The sequence below is a fragment of the Oncorhynchus gorbuscha genome, linkage group LG11, assembly GCF_021184085.1.
Source record: "Oncorhynchus gorbuscha isolate QuinsamMale2020 ecotype Even-year linkage group LG11, OgorEven_v1.0, whole genome shotgun sequence".
NCBI classification, from domain to species: Eukaryota; Metazoa; Chordata; class Actinopteri; order Salmoniformes; family Salmonidae; genus Oncorhynchus; species Oncorhynchus gorbuscha.
Genome location: NC_060183.1, coordinates 2,785,010 through 2,798,428, shown reverse-complemented (window position 1 = coordinate 2,798,428; position 13,419 = coordinate 2,785,010). Strand labels below are relative to the sequence as shown.

At 43.2% G+C, this 13,419-nt stretch overlaps 1 protein-coding gene across 1 annotated transcript in view; it reads left to right on the top strand.

The window, feature by feature from the left end:
• eif2ak2 (eukaryotic translation initiation factor 2-alpha kinase 2) overlaps positions 1-13,419 on the top strand; it is a 192,670-nt gene that overhangs the window by 7,700 nt on the left and 171,551 nt on the right. The window contains exon 2 of the mRNA XM_046368415.1: positions 12,604-12,736. Within this exon, the coding sequence (XP_046224371.1) occupies positions 12,624-12,736 (113 nt within the window). The 5' untranslated portion in view covers positions 12,604-12,623. The remainder of the gene's footprint in view (positions 1-12,603; positions 12,737-13,419) is intronic.

The following is a 13,419-nucleotide window of genomic DNA, read 5'->3' as shown; positions in this document are numbered from 1 at the left end:
ATATCAGGTCTGTCTCCTCATCACTCAGCCACATAATGCCAGGGTATATCAGGTCTGTCTCCTCATCACTCAGCCACATAATGCCAGGGTATATCAGGTCTGTCTCCTCATCACTCAGCCACATAATGCCAGGGTATATCAGGTCTGTCTCCTCATCACTCAGCCACATAATGCCAGGGTATATCAGGTCTGTCTCCTCATCACTCAGCCACATAATGCCAGGGTATATCAGGTCTGTCTCCTCATCACTCAGCCACATAATGCCAGGGTATATCAGGTCTGTCTCCTCATCACTCAGCCACATAATGCCAGGGTATATCAGGTCTGTCTCCTCATCACTCAGCCACATAATGCCAGGGTATATCAGGTCTGTCTCCTCATCACTCAGCCACATAATGCCAGGGTATATCAGGTCTGTCTCCTCATCACTCAGCCACATAATGCCAGGGTATATCAGGTCTGTCTCCTCATCACTCAGCCACATAATGCCAGGGTATATCAGGTCTGTCTCCTCATCACTCAGCCACATAATGCCAGGGTATATCAGGTCTGTCTCCTCATCACTCAGCCACATAATGCCAGGGTATATCAGGTCTGTCTCCTCATCACTCAGCCACATAATGCCAGGGTATATCAGGTCTGTCTCCTCATCACTCAGCCACATAATGCCAGGGTATATCAGGTCTGTCTCCTCATCACTCAGCCACATAATGCCAGGGTATATCAGGTCTGTCTCCTCATCACTCAGCCACATAATGCCAGGGTATATCGGGTCTGTCTCCTCATCACTCAGCCACATAATGCCAGGGTATATCAGGTCTGTCTCCTCATCACTCAGCCACATAATGCCAGGGTATATCAGGTCTGTCTCCTCATCACTCAGCCACATAATGCCAGGGTATATCAGGTCTGTCTCCTCATCACTCAGCCACATAATGCCAGGGTATATCAGGTCTGTCTCCTCATCACTCAGCCACATAATGCCAGGGTATATCAGGTCTGTCTCCTCATCACTCAGCCACATAATGCCAGGGTATATCAGGTCTGTCTCCTCATCACTCAGCCACATAATGCCAGGGTATATCGGGTCTGTCTCCTCATCACTCAGCCACATAATGCCAGGGTATATCAGGTCTGTCTCCTCATCACTCAGCCACATAATGCCAGGGTATATCAGGTCTGTCTCCTCATCACTCAGCCACATAATGCCAGGGTATATCAGGTCTGTCTCCTCATCACTCAGCCACATAATGCCAGGGTATATCAGGTCTGTCTCCTCATCACTCAGCCACATAATGCCAGGGTATATCGGGTCTGTCTCCTCATCACTCAGCCACATAATGCCAGGGTATATCAGGTCTGTCTCCTCATCACTCAGCCACATAATGCCAGGGTATATCAGGTCTGTCTCCTCATCACTCAGCCACATAATGCCAGGGTATACCTGATGGTCTGTCTCCTCATCACTCAGCCACATAATGCCAGGGTATACCTGATGGTCTGTCTCCTCATCACTCAGCCACATAATGCCAGGGTATATCAGGTCTGTCTCCTCATCACTCAGCCACATAATGCCAGGGTATACCTGATGGTCTGTCTCATCACTCAGCCACATAATGCCAGGGTATATCAGGTCTGTCTCCTCATCACTCAGCCACATAATGCCAGGGTATATCAGGTCTGTCTCCTCATCACTCAGCCACATAATGCCAGGGTATATCAGGTCTGTCTCCTCATCACTCAGCCACATAATGCCAGGGTATACCTGATGGTCTGTCTCATCACTCAGCCACATAATGCCAGGGTATATCTGATGGTCTGTCTCCTCATCACTCAGCCACATAATGCCAGGGTATATCGGGTCTGTCTCCTCATCACTCAGCCACATAATGCCAGGGTATATCTGGTGGTATGTCTCCTCACTCAGCCACATAATGCCAGGGTATACCTGATGGTCTGTCTCATCACTCAGCCACATAATGCCAGGGTATATCTGGTGGTCTGTCTCCTCATGACTACATAATACCAGGGTATATCTGGTCTGTCTCCTCATGACTACATAATACCAGGGTAAATCTGGTGGTCTGTCTCCTCATGACTACATAATACCAGGGTATATCTGGTGGTCTGTCTCCATAATACCAGGGTATATCTGGTCTGTCTCCTCATGACTACATAATACCAGGATATATCTGGTCTGTCTCCTCATGACTACATAATACCAGGGTATATCTGGTCTGTCTCCTCATGACTACATAATACCAGGGTATATCTGGTCTGTCTCCTCATGACTACATAATACCAGGGTATATCTGGTGGTCTGTCTCCTCATGACTACATAATACCAGGGTATATCTGGTGGTCTGTCTCCTCATGACTACATAATACCAGGGTATATCTGGTCTGTCTCCTCATGACTACATAATACCAGGGTATATCTGGTCTGTCTCCTCATGACTACATAATACCAGGGTATATCTGGTGGTCTGTCTCCATAATACCAGGGTATATCTGGTCTGTCTCCTCATGACTACATAATACCAGGATATATCTGGTCTGTCTCCTCATGACTACATAATACCAGGGTATATCTGGTCTGTCTCCTCATGACTACATAATACCAGGGTATATCTGGTCTGTCTCCTCATGACTACATAATACCAGGGTATATCTGGTGGTCTGTCTCCTCATGACTACATAATACCAGGGTATATCTGGTCTGTCTCCTCATGACTACATAATACCAGGGTATATCTGGTCTGTCTCCTCATGACTACATAATACCAGGGTATATCTGGTGGTCTGTCTCCTCATGACTACATAATACCAGGGTATATCTGGTCTGTCTCATGACTACATAATACCAGGGTATATCTGATGGTCTGTCTCATGACTACATAATACCAGGGTATATCTGGTCTGTCTCCTCACTCAGCCACATAATACCAGGGTATATCTGGTCTGTCTCCTCATGACTACATAATACCAGGGTATATCTGGTGGTCTGTCTCCTCATGACTACATAATACCAGGGTATATCTGATGGTCTGTCTCATCACTCAGCCACATAATGCCAGGGTATATCTGATGGTCTGTCTCATCACTCAGCCACATAATGCCAGGGTATACGTGGTGGTCTGTCTCCTCATCGCTCAGCCACATAAAGCCAGGGTACACCTGGTGGTCAATATCCCTGATCTCACCTGTTTCAATACGCAGAGACAATATCTCTGATCTGACCTGTTTCAATACGCAGAGGCAATATCTCTGTTATGCAGGTGAGTGAGGACCCAAAAGCGGTTTAACAGAAACAGAGTCTTTTAATGTCCAAACACAGGGAAGACATATATCCTCTTCAGATGTATCGATTAACAAAATAGACAACCCGCAGAGAGGGCGACAAATAAATCATAAAGTCCTCTGATCTTTACAGGAGAGTCCCCTTCTAGCAGCAGAGGAGAATAGCAGGGTTAGCGGCAACAGACCGCTGGTCTCTCCGGGTAGGCGCGGGTTGTAGAGGACAGAGGTACCTGATAACACGTAGCATCTGATGAAGAGGCAAATTACGACAGGACGGGACAAGGGTGAAGCAAACGAGAATCTGACAAAGACAGAAGCAGAAACAGAGAGAGAAATAGAGACCTAATCAGAGGGAAAAAAGGGAACAGGTGGGAGAGAGTAAACGAGGTAGTTAGAGGAGATGAGGAAAAGCTGGGGGAAGGAAAAGAAGAGAAGGTAACCTAATACGACCAGCAGGGGGAAACGAAGTGAAGAGAAAGAACATGACAATCTCTGATCTGAACTGTTTCAAAGGCGAGATCTGAGGTCAACCTACCCCCGGCCCCCTCTCCATCTGGCACTTCTAAGTGGGAGACCTACCCAGGCAGTGGCCTGCCTAGCTCACTAACTAGAATCAGGGCTCCCACTCCAACAAGGTTAATTGACCCACAGTCCCATATGTTGACATGTACAGTTTATTTTATTTCACCTTTATTTAACCAGGTAGGCTAGTTGAGAACACCTTTATTTAACCAGGTAGGCTAGTTGAGAACAAGTTCTCATTTGCAACTGCGACCTGGCCAAGATAAAGCATAGCAGTGTGAACAGACAACACAGATGGAGTAAACAATTAACAAGTCAATAACACAGTAGAAAAAAAGGGGAGTCTATATACAATGTGTGCAAAAGACATGAGGAGGTAGGCGAATAATTACAATTTTGCAGATTAACACTGGAGTGATAAATGATCAGATGGTCATGTACAGGTAGAGATATTGGTGTGCAAAAGAGCAGAAAAGTAAATAAATAAAAACAGTATGGGGATGAGGTAGGTGAAAATGGGTGGGCTATTTACCAATAGACTATGTACAGCTGCAGCGATCGGTTAGCTGCTCAGATAGCTGATGTTTGAAGTTGGTGAGGGAGATAAAAGTCTCCAACTTCAGCGATTTTTGCAATTCGTTCCAGTCACAGGCAGCAGAGTACTGGAACGAAAGGCGGTCGAATGAGGTGTTGGCTTTAGGGATGATCAGTGAGATACACCTGCTGGAGCGCGTGCTACGGATGGGTGTTGCCATCGTGAGCAGTGAACTGAGATAAGGCGGAGCTTTACCTAGCATGGACTTGTAGATGACCTGGAGCCAGTGGGTCTGGCGACGAATATGTGGCGAGGGCCAGCCGACTAGAGCATACAAGTCGCAGTGGTGGGTGGTATAAGGTGCTTTAGTGACAAAACGGATGGCACTGTGATAAACTGCATCCAGTTTGCTGAGTAGAGTGTTGGAAGCAATTTTGTAGATGACATCGCCAAAGTCGAGGATCGGTAGGATAGTCAGTTTTACTAGGGTAAGCTTGGCGGCATGAGTGAAGGAGGCTTTGTTGCGGAATAGAAAGCCGACTTGATTTGATTTTCGATTGGAGATGTTTGATATGAGTATGGAAGGAGAGTTTGCAGTCTAGCCAGACACCTAGGTACTTATAGATGTTCACATATTCAAGGTCGGAACCATCCAGGGTGGTGATGCTAGTCGGGCATGCGGGTGCAGGCAGCGATCGGTTGAAAAGCATGAATTTGGTTTTACTAGCGTTTAAGAGCAGTTGGAAACCACGGAAGGAGTGTTGTATGGCATTGAAGCTCGTTTGGAGGTTAGATAGCACAGTGTCCAATGACGGGCCGAAAGTATATAGAATGGTGTCGTCTGCGTAGAGGTGGATCAGGGAATCGCCCGCAGCAAGAGCAACATCATTGATATATACAGAGAAAAGAGTCGGCCCGAGAATTGAACCCTGTGGCACCCCCATAGAGACTGCCAGAGGACCGGACAGCATGCCCTCCGATTTGACACACTGAACTCTGTCTGCAAAGTAATTGGTGAACCAGGCAAGGCAGTCATCCGAAAAACCGAGGCTACTGAGTCTGCCGATAAGAATATGGTGATTGACAGAGTCGAAAGTTGAAGTCGGAAGTTTACATACACCTTAACCAAATACATTTAAACTCAGTTTTTCACAATTCCTGACATGTAATTCTAGTAAAAAATTCCCTGTCTTAGGTCATTTAGGATCACCACTTTATTTTTAGAATTTGAAATGTCAGAATAATAGTAGAGAGAATGATTTATTTAATATTTAATTTCTTTCATCACATTCCCAGGGGTCAGAAGTTTACATACACTCAATTAGTATTTGGTAGCAGACCCATTACGGACGCAGGCAATGAGGCAGTGATCACTGAGATCCTGGTTGAAGACAGCAGTATATTTTAAAGGCAGGTTAGGATGATATCTATGAGGGTGCCTGTGTTTACGGATTTGGGGTTGTACCTGGTATGTTCATTGATCATTTGTGTGAGATTGAGGGCATCAAGCTTAGATTGTAGGATGGCCGGGGTGTTAAGCATGTCCCAGTTTAGGTCACCTAGCAGCACGAGCTCTGAAGATAGATGGGGGGCAATCAATTCACATATAATAATAATAATAATAATAATAATAATAATAATATAATAATAATAATAATAATAATAATAATATAATAATAATAATATAATAATAATAATATATGCCATTTAGCAGACGCTTTTATCCAAAGCGACTTACAGTCATGTGTGCATACATTCTACGTATGGGTGGTCCCGGGGATCGAACCCACTACCCTGGCGTTACAAGCGCCATGCTCTACCAACTGAGCTACAGAAGGACCAATTTGAACTTCTACTGTGCCCTATAGACCATCTTCTGCCCCCAGCTGTGCCCTGGACACATATGGTGTCCAGGGCACAGCTGGGGGCAGAAGATGGTCTATAGCAAGCGGCAACAGTGAGAGACTTGTTTCTGGAAAGGTGGATTTTCAAAAGTAGAAGTTCAAATTGTTTGGGCACAGACCTGGATAGTAAGACAGAACTCTGCAGGCTACTCTGCAGGCTATCTCTGCAGTAGATTGCAACTCCGCTATGACAGTTCTATCTTGTCGGAAAATGTTATAGTTAGGGATGAAAATTTCAGGGTTTTTGATGGCCTTCCCAAGCCAGGATTCAGACACAGCTAGGACATCCAGGTTGGCAGAGTGTGCTAAAGCAGTGAATAAGACAAACTTAGGGAGGAGGCTTCTAATGTTAACATGCATGAAACCAAGGCTTTTACGGTTACAGAAGTCAACAAATGAGAGCACCTGGGGAATAGGAGTGGAGCTAGGCACTGCAGGGCCTGGATTAACCTATACATCAGAGGAGGAGTAGGATAAGGGTACGGATAAAGGCTATAAGAACTGGTTGTCTAGTACGTTCAGGACAGAGAGTTAAAGGAGCAGGTTTCTGGGCGCGGTAGAATATATTCAATGCATAATGTACAGACAAAGGAATGGTAGGATGTGAATACAGTTGAGGTAAACCTAGGCATTGAGTGACGATGAGAGAGCTATTGTCTCTAGAGACATCAATTAAACCAGGTGAGGTCACCAAATGTGTGGGAGCTGGAACAAGAGGGTTAGCTGAGGCATGTTGAGCTGGAGGCTCTACATTGAAATAAGTGTCACGACTTCAGCCAAAGTCGTCCCCTCTCCTTGTTTCTTTCGGCGGTCGACGTCACCGGCCTTCTAGCCATCGTCGCTCCATTTTTATTGTTCCATTTGTTTTGTCTTGTTCCCCGCACAGCTGGTTTATATTCCCTAATCACGTTGTATATATATATTCCTATGTTCCCCCCCATGTCCTTGTGTGGAATTGTTTTTGTTACGTGTTTTATGTAACGCGCCAGGCTGGTTTTCTATTATCCGAGTTGATTCACGAAGTATGTTTTTTTGTTAAACATAAAGCTTTTGTGACTGTTTTGCGCGCTTTGCACTTTTGCCAATTGGCTGGAGGTTTGACGCTGTTGCGTCCGTCTGTTGTTTTGATCCTAAATAAAGTCTGCGCCTGTTCACAACTCTCTGCTCTCCTGCACCTGACTTCTCTACCAGTACGCACACGCCTGACAATAAGACAATAATCACTAACCAAAACAGCAATTGACAAGGCATATTGACATTAATAATATAATAAGGCATGTCTTACCTTGCTTTAAAGTAGCATATAGCCTAAAAACACCGAAAAATGGAGGCTATTATTTTATAAAGAAGTCCTCAAATGCGTTTTCCTTTTTCTATTGGTTTCCATTTCCTTTCATGTCTAGCAGCCAAAGGCATTATCCTAGTCATATTAGCAAACAGTGATAGTTGTTGCATCTTTAGATCTCCCCTCTTTCTACATTTCTAAGGGATACGTCCATCTCTGTCCATAAAACTGCATTATCCTAGTCGTTTTAGTCCATCTCTGTCCATGAAACTGCATTATCTTAGTCGTATTAGTCCATCTCTGTCCATGAAACTGCATTATCCTAGTCATATTAGTCCATCTCTGTCCATGAAACTACATTATCCTAGTCGTATTAGTCCATCTCTGTCCATGAAACTGCATTATCCTAGTCGTATTAGTCCATCTCTGTCCGTGAAACTGCATTATCCTAGTCGTATTAGTCCATCTCTGTCCATGAAACTGCATTATCCTAGTCGTATTAGTCAATATCTGTCCGTGAAACTGCATTATCCTAGTCGTATTAGTCCATCTCTGTCCATGAAACTGCATTATCCTAGTCGTATTAGTCCATCTCTGTCCATGAAACTGCATTATCCTAGTCGTATTAGTCCATCTCTGTCCATGAAACTGCATTATCCTAGTCGTATTCCATCTCTGTCCATGAAACTGCATTATCCTAGTCGTATTAGTCCATCTCTGTCCATGAAACTGCATTATCCTAGTCGTAAGATTAGTCCATCTCTGTCCATGAAACTGCATTATCCTAGTCGTATTAGTCCATCTCTGTCCATGAAACTGCATTATCCTAGTCGTATTAGTCCATCTCTGTCCATGAAACTGCATTATCCTAGTCGTATTAGTCCATCTCTGTCCATGAAACTGCATTATCCTAGTCGTCTGATTAGTCCATCTCTGTCCATGAAACTGCATTATCCTAGTCGTATTAGTCCATCTCTGTCCATGAAACTGCATTATCCTAGTCGTATTAGTCCATCTCTGTCCATGAAACTGCATTATCCTAGTCGTATTAGTCCATCTCTGTCCATGAAACTGCATTATCCTAGTCGTATTAGTCCATCTCTGTCCATGAAACTGCATTATCCTAGTCGTATTAGTCCATCTCTGTCCATGAAACTGCATTATCCTAGTCGTATTAGTCCATCTCTGTCCATGAAACTGCATTATCCTAGTCGTATTAGTCCATCTCTGTCCATGAAACTGCATTATCCTAGTCGTATTAGTCCATCTCTGTCCATGAAACTGCATTATCCTAGTCGTATTAGTCCATCTCTGTCCATGAAACTGCATTATCCTGCATTATCTCTGTCCATGAAACTGCATTATCCTAGTCGTATTAGTCCATCTCTGTCCATGAAACTGCATTATCCTAGTCGTATTAGTCCATCTCTGTCCATGAAACTGCATTATCCTAGTCGTATTAGTCCATCTCTGTCCATGAAACTGCATTATCCTAGTCGTATTAGTCCATCTCTGTCCATGAAACTGCATTATCCTAGTCGTATTAGTCCATCTCTGTCCATGAAACTGCATTATCCTAGTCGTATTAGTCCATCTCTGTCCATGAAACTGCATTATCCTAGTCGTATTAGTCCATCTCTGTCCATGAAACTGCATTATCCTAGTCGTATTAGTCCATCTCTGTCCATGAAACTGCATTATCCTAGTCGTATTAGTCCATCTCTGTCCATGAAACTGCATTATCCTAGGTATTAGTCCATCTCTGTCCATGAAACTGCATTATCCTAGTCGTATTAGTCCATCTCTGTCCATGCATTATCCTAGTCGTATTAGTCCATCTCTGTCCATGAAACTGCATTATCCTAGTCGTATTAGTCCAGAAATTATCCTAGTCGTATTAGTCCATCTCTGTCCATAGTCCATCTCTGTCCATGAAACTGCATTATCCTAGTCGTATTAGTCCATCTCTGTCCATGAAACTGCATTATCCTAGTCGTATTAGTCCATCTCTGTCCATGAAACTGCATTATCCTAGTCATATTAGTCCATCTCTGTCCATGAAACTGCATTATCCTAGTCATATTAGTCCATCTCTGTCCATGAAACTGCATTATCCTAGTCGTCCATCTTGAAAGTCCATCTCTGTCCATGAAACTGCATTATCCTAGTCGTATTAGTCCATCTCTGTCCATGAAACTGCATTATCCTAGTCGTATTAGTCCATCTCTGTCCATGAAACTGCATTATCCTAGTCGTATTAGTCCATCTCTGTCCATGAAACTGCATTATCCTAGTCGTATTAGTCCATCTCTGTCCATGAAACTGCATTATCCTAGTCGTATTAGTCCATCTCTGCATTATCCATGAAGTCCACTGCATTATCCTAGTCGTATTAGTCCATCTCTGTCCATGAAACTGCATTATGAAACTGCATTATCCTAGTCGTATTAGTCCATCTCTGTCCATGAAACTGCATTATCCTAGTCGTATTAGTCCATCTCTGTCCATGAAAAACTGCATTATCCTGAAACTGCATTATCCTAGTATTAGTCCATCTCTGTCCATGAAACTGCATTATCCTAGTCGTATTAGTCCATCTCTGTCCATGAAACTGCATTATCCTAGTCGTATTAGTCCATCTCTGTCCATGAAACTGCATTATCCTAGTCGTATTAGTCCATCTCTGTCCATGAAACTGCATTATCCTAGTCGTATTAGTCCATCTCTGTCCATGAAACTGCCGTGTGCATTTTAGAACTGTATTTTCCGCTAATTGCATTTTGGAACATTTTGAGGATAGGCCTACCGTCGTCTGCACATTGCTGCTCTTAAAATGTGAAGAAATACTGGTTTATCAGCATTCTAAGCTAAACATTCTGATCTATTCCATCAGCCTTATTAATTGATACGGTGTATAACCCCAGTACATGATTTTGATACGCATCATGGGGATTAAGAAGTGAGTATACGCAATGCCCAGTGAAAAATAAGTGGGTATACCCTGCACTACACTACTGGTTGTCAATGGTTTCTAATTGGAAGGGACAGGAAGTAATCCAAACGATTGCTCTGGTTATCGTTCTTCAGTCTTTTTGTGGTTATAGTTGTAGTGTGAACGCTCCTGTTCACTTGAATTAGAACGATCCAAAATATCTATATCGTTATAGTTCTCTTTGTTGGTGTGGACGGCCCTGAAGTTATAGTTCTCTTTCTTGGTGTGGACGGCCCTGAAGTTATAGTTCTCGTTCTTGGTGTGGACGGCCCTGAAGTTATAGTTCTCGTTCTTGGTGTGGACGGCCCTGAAGTTATATTTCTTGGTGTGGACGGCCCTGAAGTTATAGTTCTTGGTGTGGACGGCCCTGAAGTTATATTTCTCGTTCTTGGTGTGGACGGCCCTGAAGTTATAGTTCTCGTTCTTGGTGTGGACGGCCCTGAAGTTATAGTTCTCTTTGTTGGTGTGGACGGCCCTGAAGTTATAGTTCTCGTTCTTGGTGTGGACGGCCCTGAAGTTATAGTTCTCGTTCTTGGTGTGGACGGCCCTGAAGTTATAGTTCTCGTTCTTGGTGTGGACGGCCCTGAAGTTATAGTTCTCGTTCTTGGTGTGGACGGCCCTGAAGTTATAGTTCTCGTTCTTGGTGTGGACGGCCCTGAAGTTATAGTTCTCTTTGTTGGTGTGGACGGCCCTGAAGTTATAGTTCTCTTTGTTGGTGTGGACGGCCCTGAAGTTATAGTTCTCGTTCTTGGTGTGGACGGCCCTGAAGTTATAGTTCTCATTCTTGGTGTGGAAGGCCCTGAAGTTATAGTTCTCTTTGTTGGTGTGGACGGCCCTGAAGTTATAGTTCTCTTTGTTGGTGTGGACGGCCCTGAAGTTACAGTTCTCGTTCTTGGTGTGGACGGCCCTGAAGTTATAGTTCTCGTTCTTGGTGTGGACGGCCCTGAAGTTATAGTTCTCGTTCTTGGTGTGGACGGCCCTGAAGTTATAGTTCTCGTTCTTGGTGTGGACGACCCTGAAGTTATAGTTCTCGTTCTTGGTGTGGACGGCCCTGAAGTTATAGTTCTTGGTGTGGACGGCCCTGAAGTTATAGTTCTCGTTCTTGGTGTGGACGGCCCTGAAGTTATAGTTCTCTTTGTTGGTGTGGACGGCCCTGAAGTTATAGTTCTCGTTCTTGGTGTGGACGGTCCTGAAGTTATAGTTCTCTTTGTTGGTGTGGACGGTCCTGAAGTTATAGTTCTCTTTGTTGGTGTGGACGGCCCTGAAGTTATATTTCTCGTTCTTGGTGTGGACGGCCCTGAAGTTATAGTTCTCTTTGTTGGTGTGGACGGTCCTGAAGTTATAGTTCTCTTTGTTGGTGTGGACGGCCCTGAAGTTATAGTTCTCGTTCTTGGTGTGGACGGCCCTGAAGTTATAGTTCTCGTTCTTGGTGTGGACGGCCCTGAAGTTATAGTTCTCGTTCTTGGTGTGGACGGCCCTGAAGTTATAGTTCTCGTTCTTGGTGTGGACGGCCCTGAAGTTATAGTTCTCGTTCTTGGTGTGGACGGCCCTGAAGTTATGAAAACGATATTAGCACTATGTTATGACTTTGAGCATTGTTGCAGAATGTTTATTTATTGTTTGCCAATTGAACTAACCGGAAGGAGAGACCTCCATGGGGTGGCAGGGTAGCCTAGTGGTTAGAGCGTTGGACTAGTAACCGGAAGGTTGCAAGTTCAAACCCCAGAGCTGACAAGGTACAAATCTGTCATTCTGCCCCTGAACAGGCAGTTAACCCACTGTTCCTAGGCTGTCATTGAAAATAAGAATTTGTTCTTAACTGACTTGCCTAGTTAAATAAAGGCCAAATAAACACTATCAGCCATGGTCGCTCTCACCTTTGATAAGGAGCTTGTGTCCTTAATAATGGTTGCATATCAATTTATTAGCTAACTTACGCTTATTGATTATGCGCACAAAACAATCCAGGCCCCAGCTTTGTTACTGTGTATCATTCATAATTTGAAATAATTGTTGTCTTGATTTGATATTCCTTTGTTTTTTCTTCCCCTGCTATTTCTTACAGATTCAACAACATTTTAAGCAATGGATTCCACAAACTATATCTCCATACTGTGCGAGTATGCTCAGAGACAACGTCAGATCTCTGACATCAAGTTTGAGGAGGTTAGAACAGAAGGACCGGATCACATGAAAACGTAAGTCTATTCAACTGGCAGAGCTGCATTGCCTTCAGAGAGTAGTCACACCTCTAGACTTGTTTTGTTACAGCCTGACATTAAAATGGATTCAATAGAGGTTGTTTATCACTTCGCCATACACAATACCCCATAAAGTAAAAAAAATGGAATTATGTTTTTTGAAATTTTTACAAATGAATTAAAAATGAAAAACTGAAATGTCTTTAGTCAATAAGTATTCAACTCCTTTTGTTATGGTAATCCTAAATAGAACAACTTTGCTTAACAAATCACAAAATAAATAGGAGTAGAACTTGTCACATAATAAGCTCCATGGACTAATAGTGCTATAATATAATAAATAGGACTAATAGCATGGACTAATAGAGCTATAATATAATAAATAGGACTAATAGCATGGACTAATAGTGCTATAATATAATAAATAGGACTAATAGCATGGACTAATAGTGCTATAATATAATAAATAGGACTAATAGCATGGACTAATAGTGCTATAATATAATAAATAGGACTAATAGCATGGACTAATAGTGCTATAATATAATAAATAGGACTAATAGCATGGACTAATAGTGCTATAATATAATAAATAGGACTAATAGCATGGACTAATAGAGCTATAATATAATAAATAGGACTAATAGCATGGACTAATAGTGCTATAATATAATAAATAG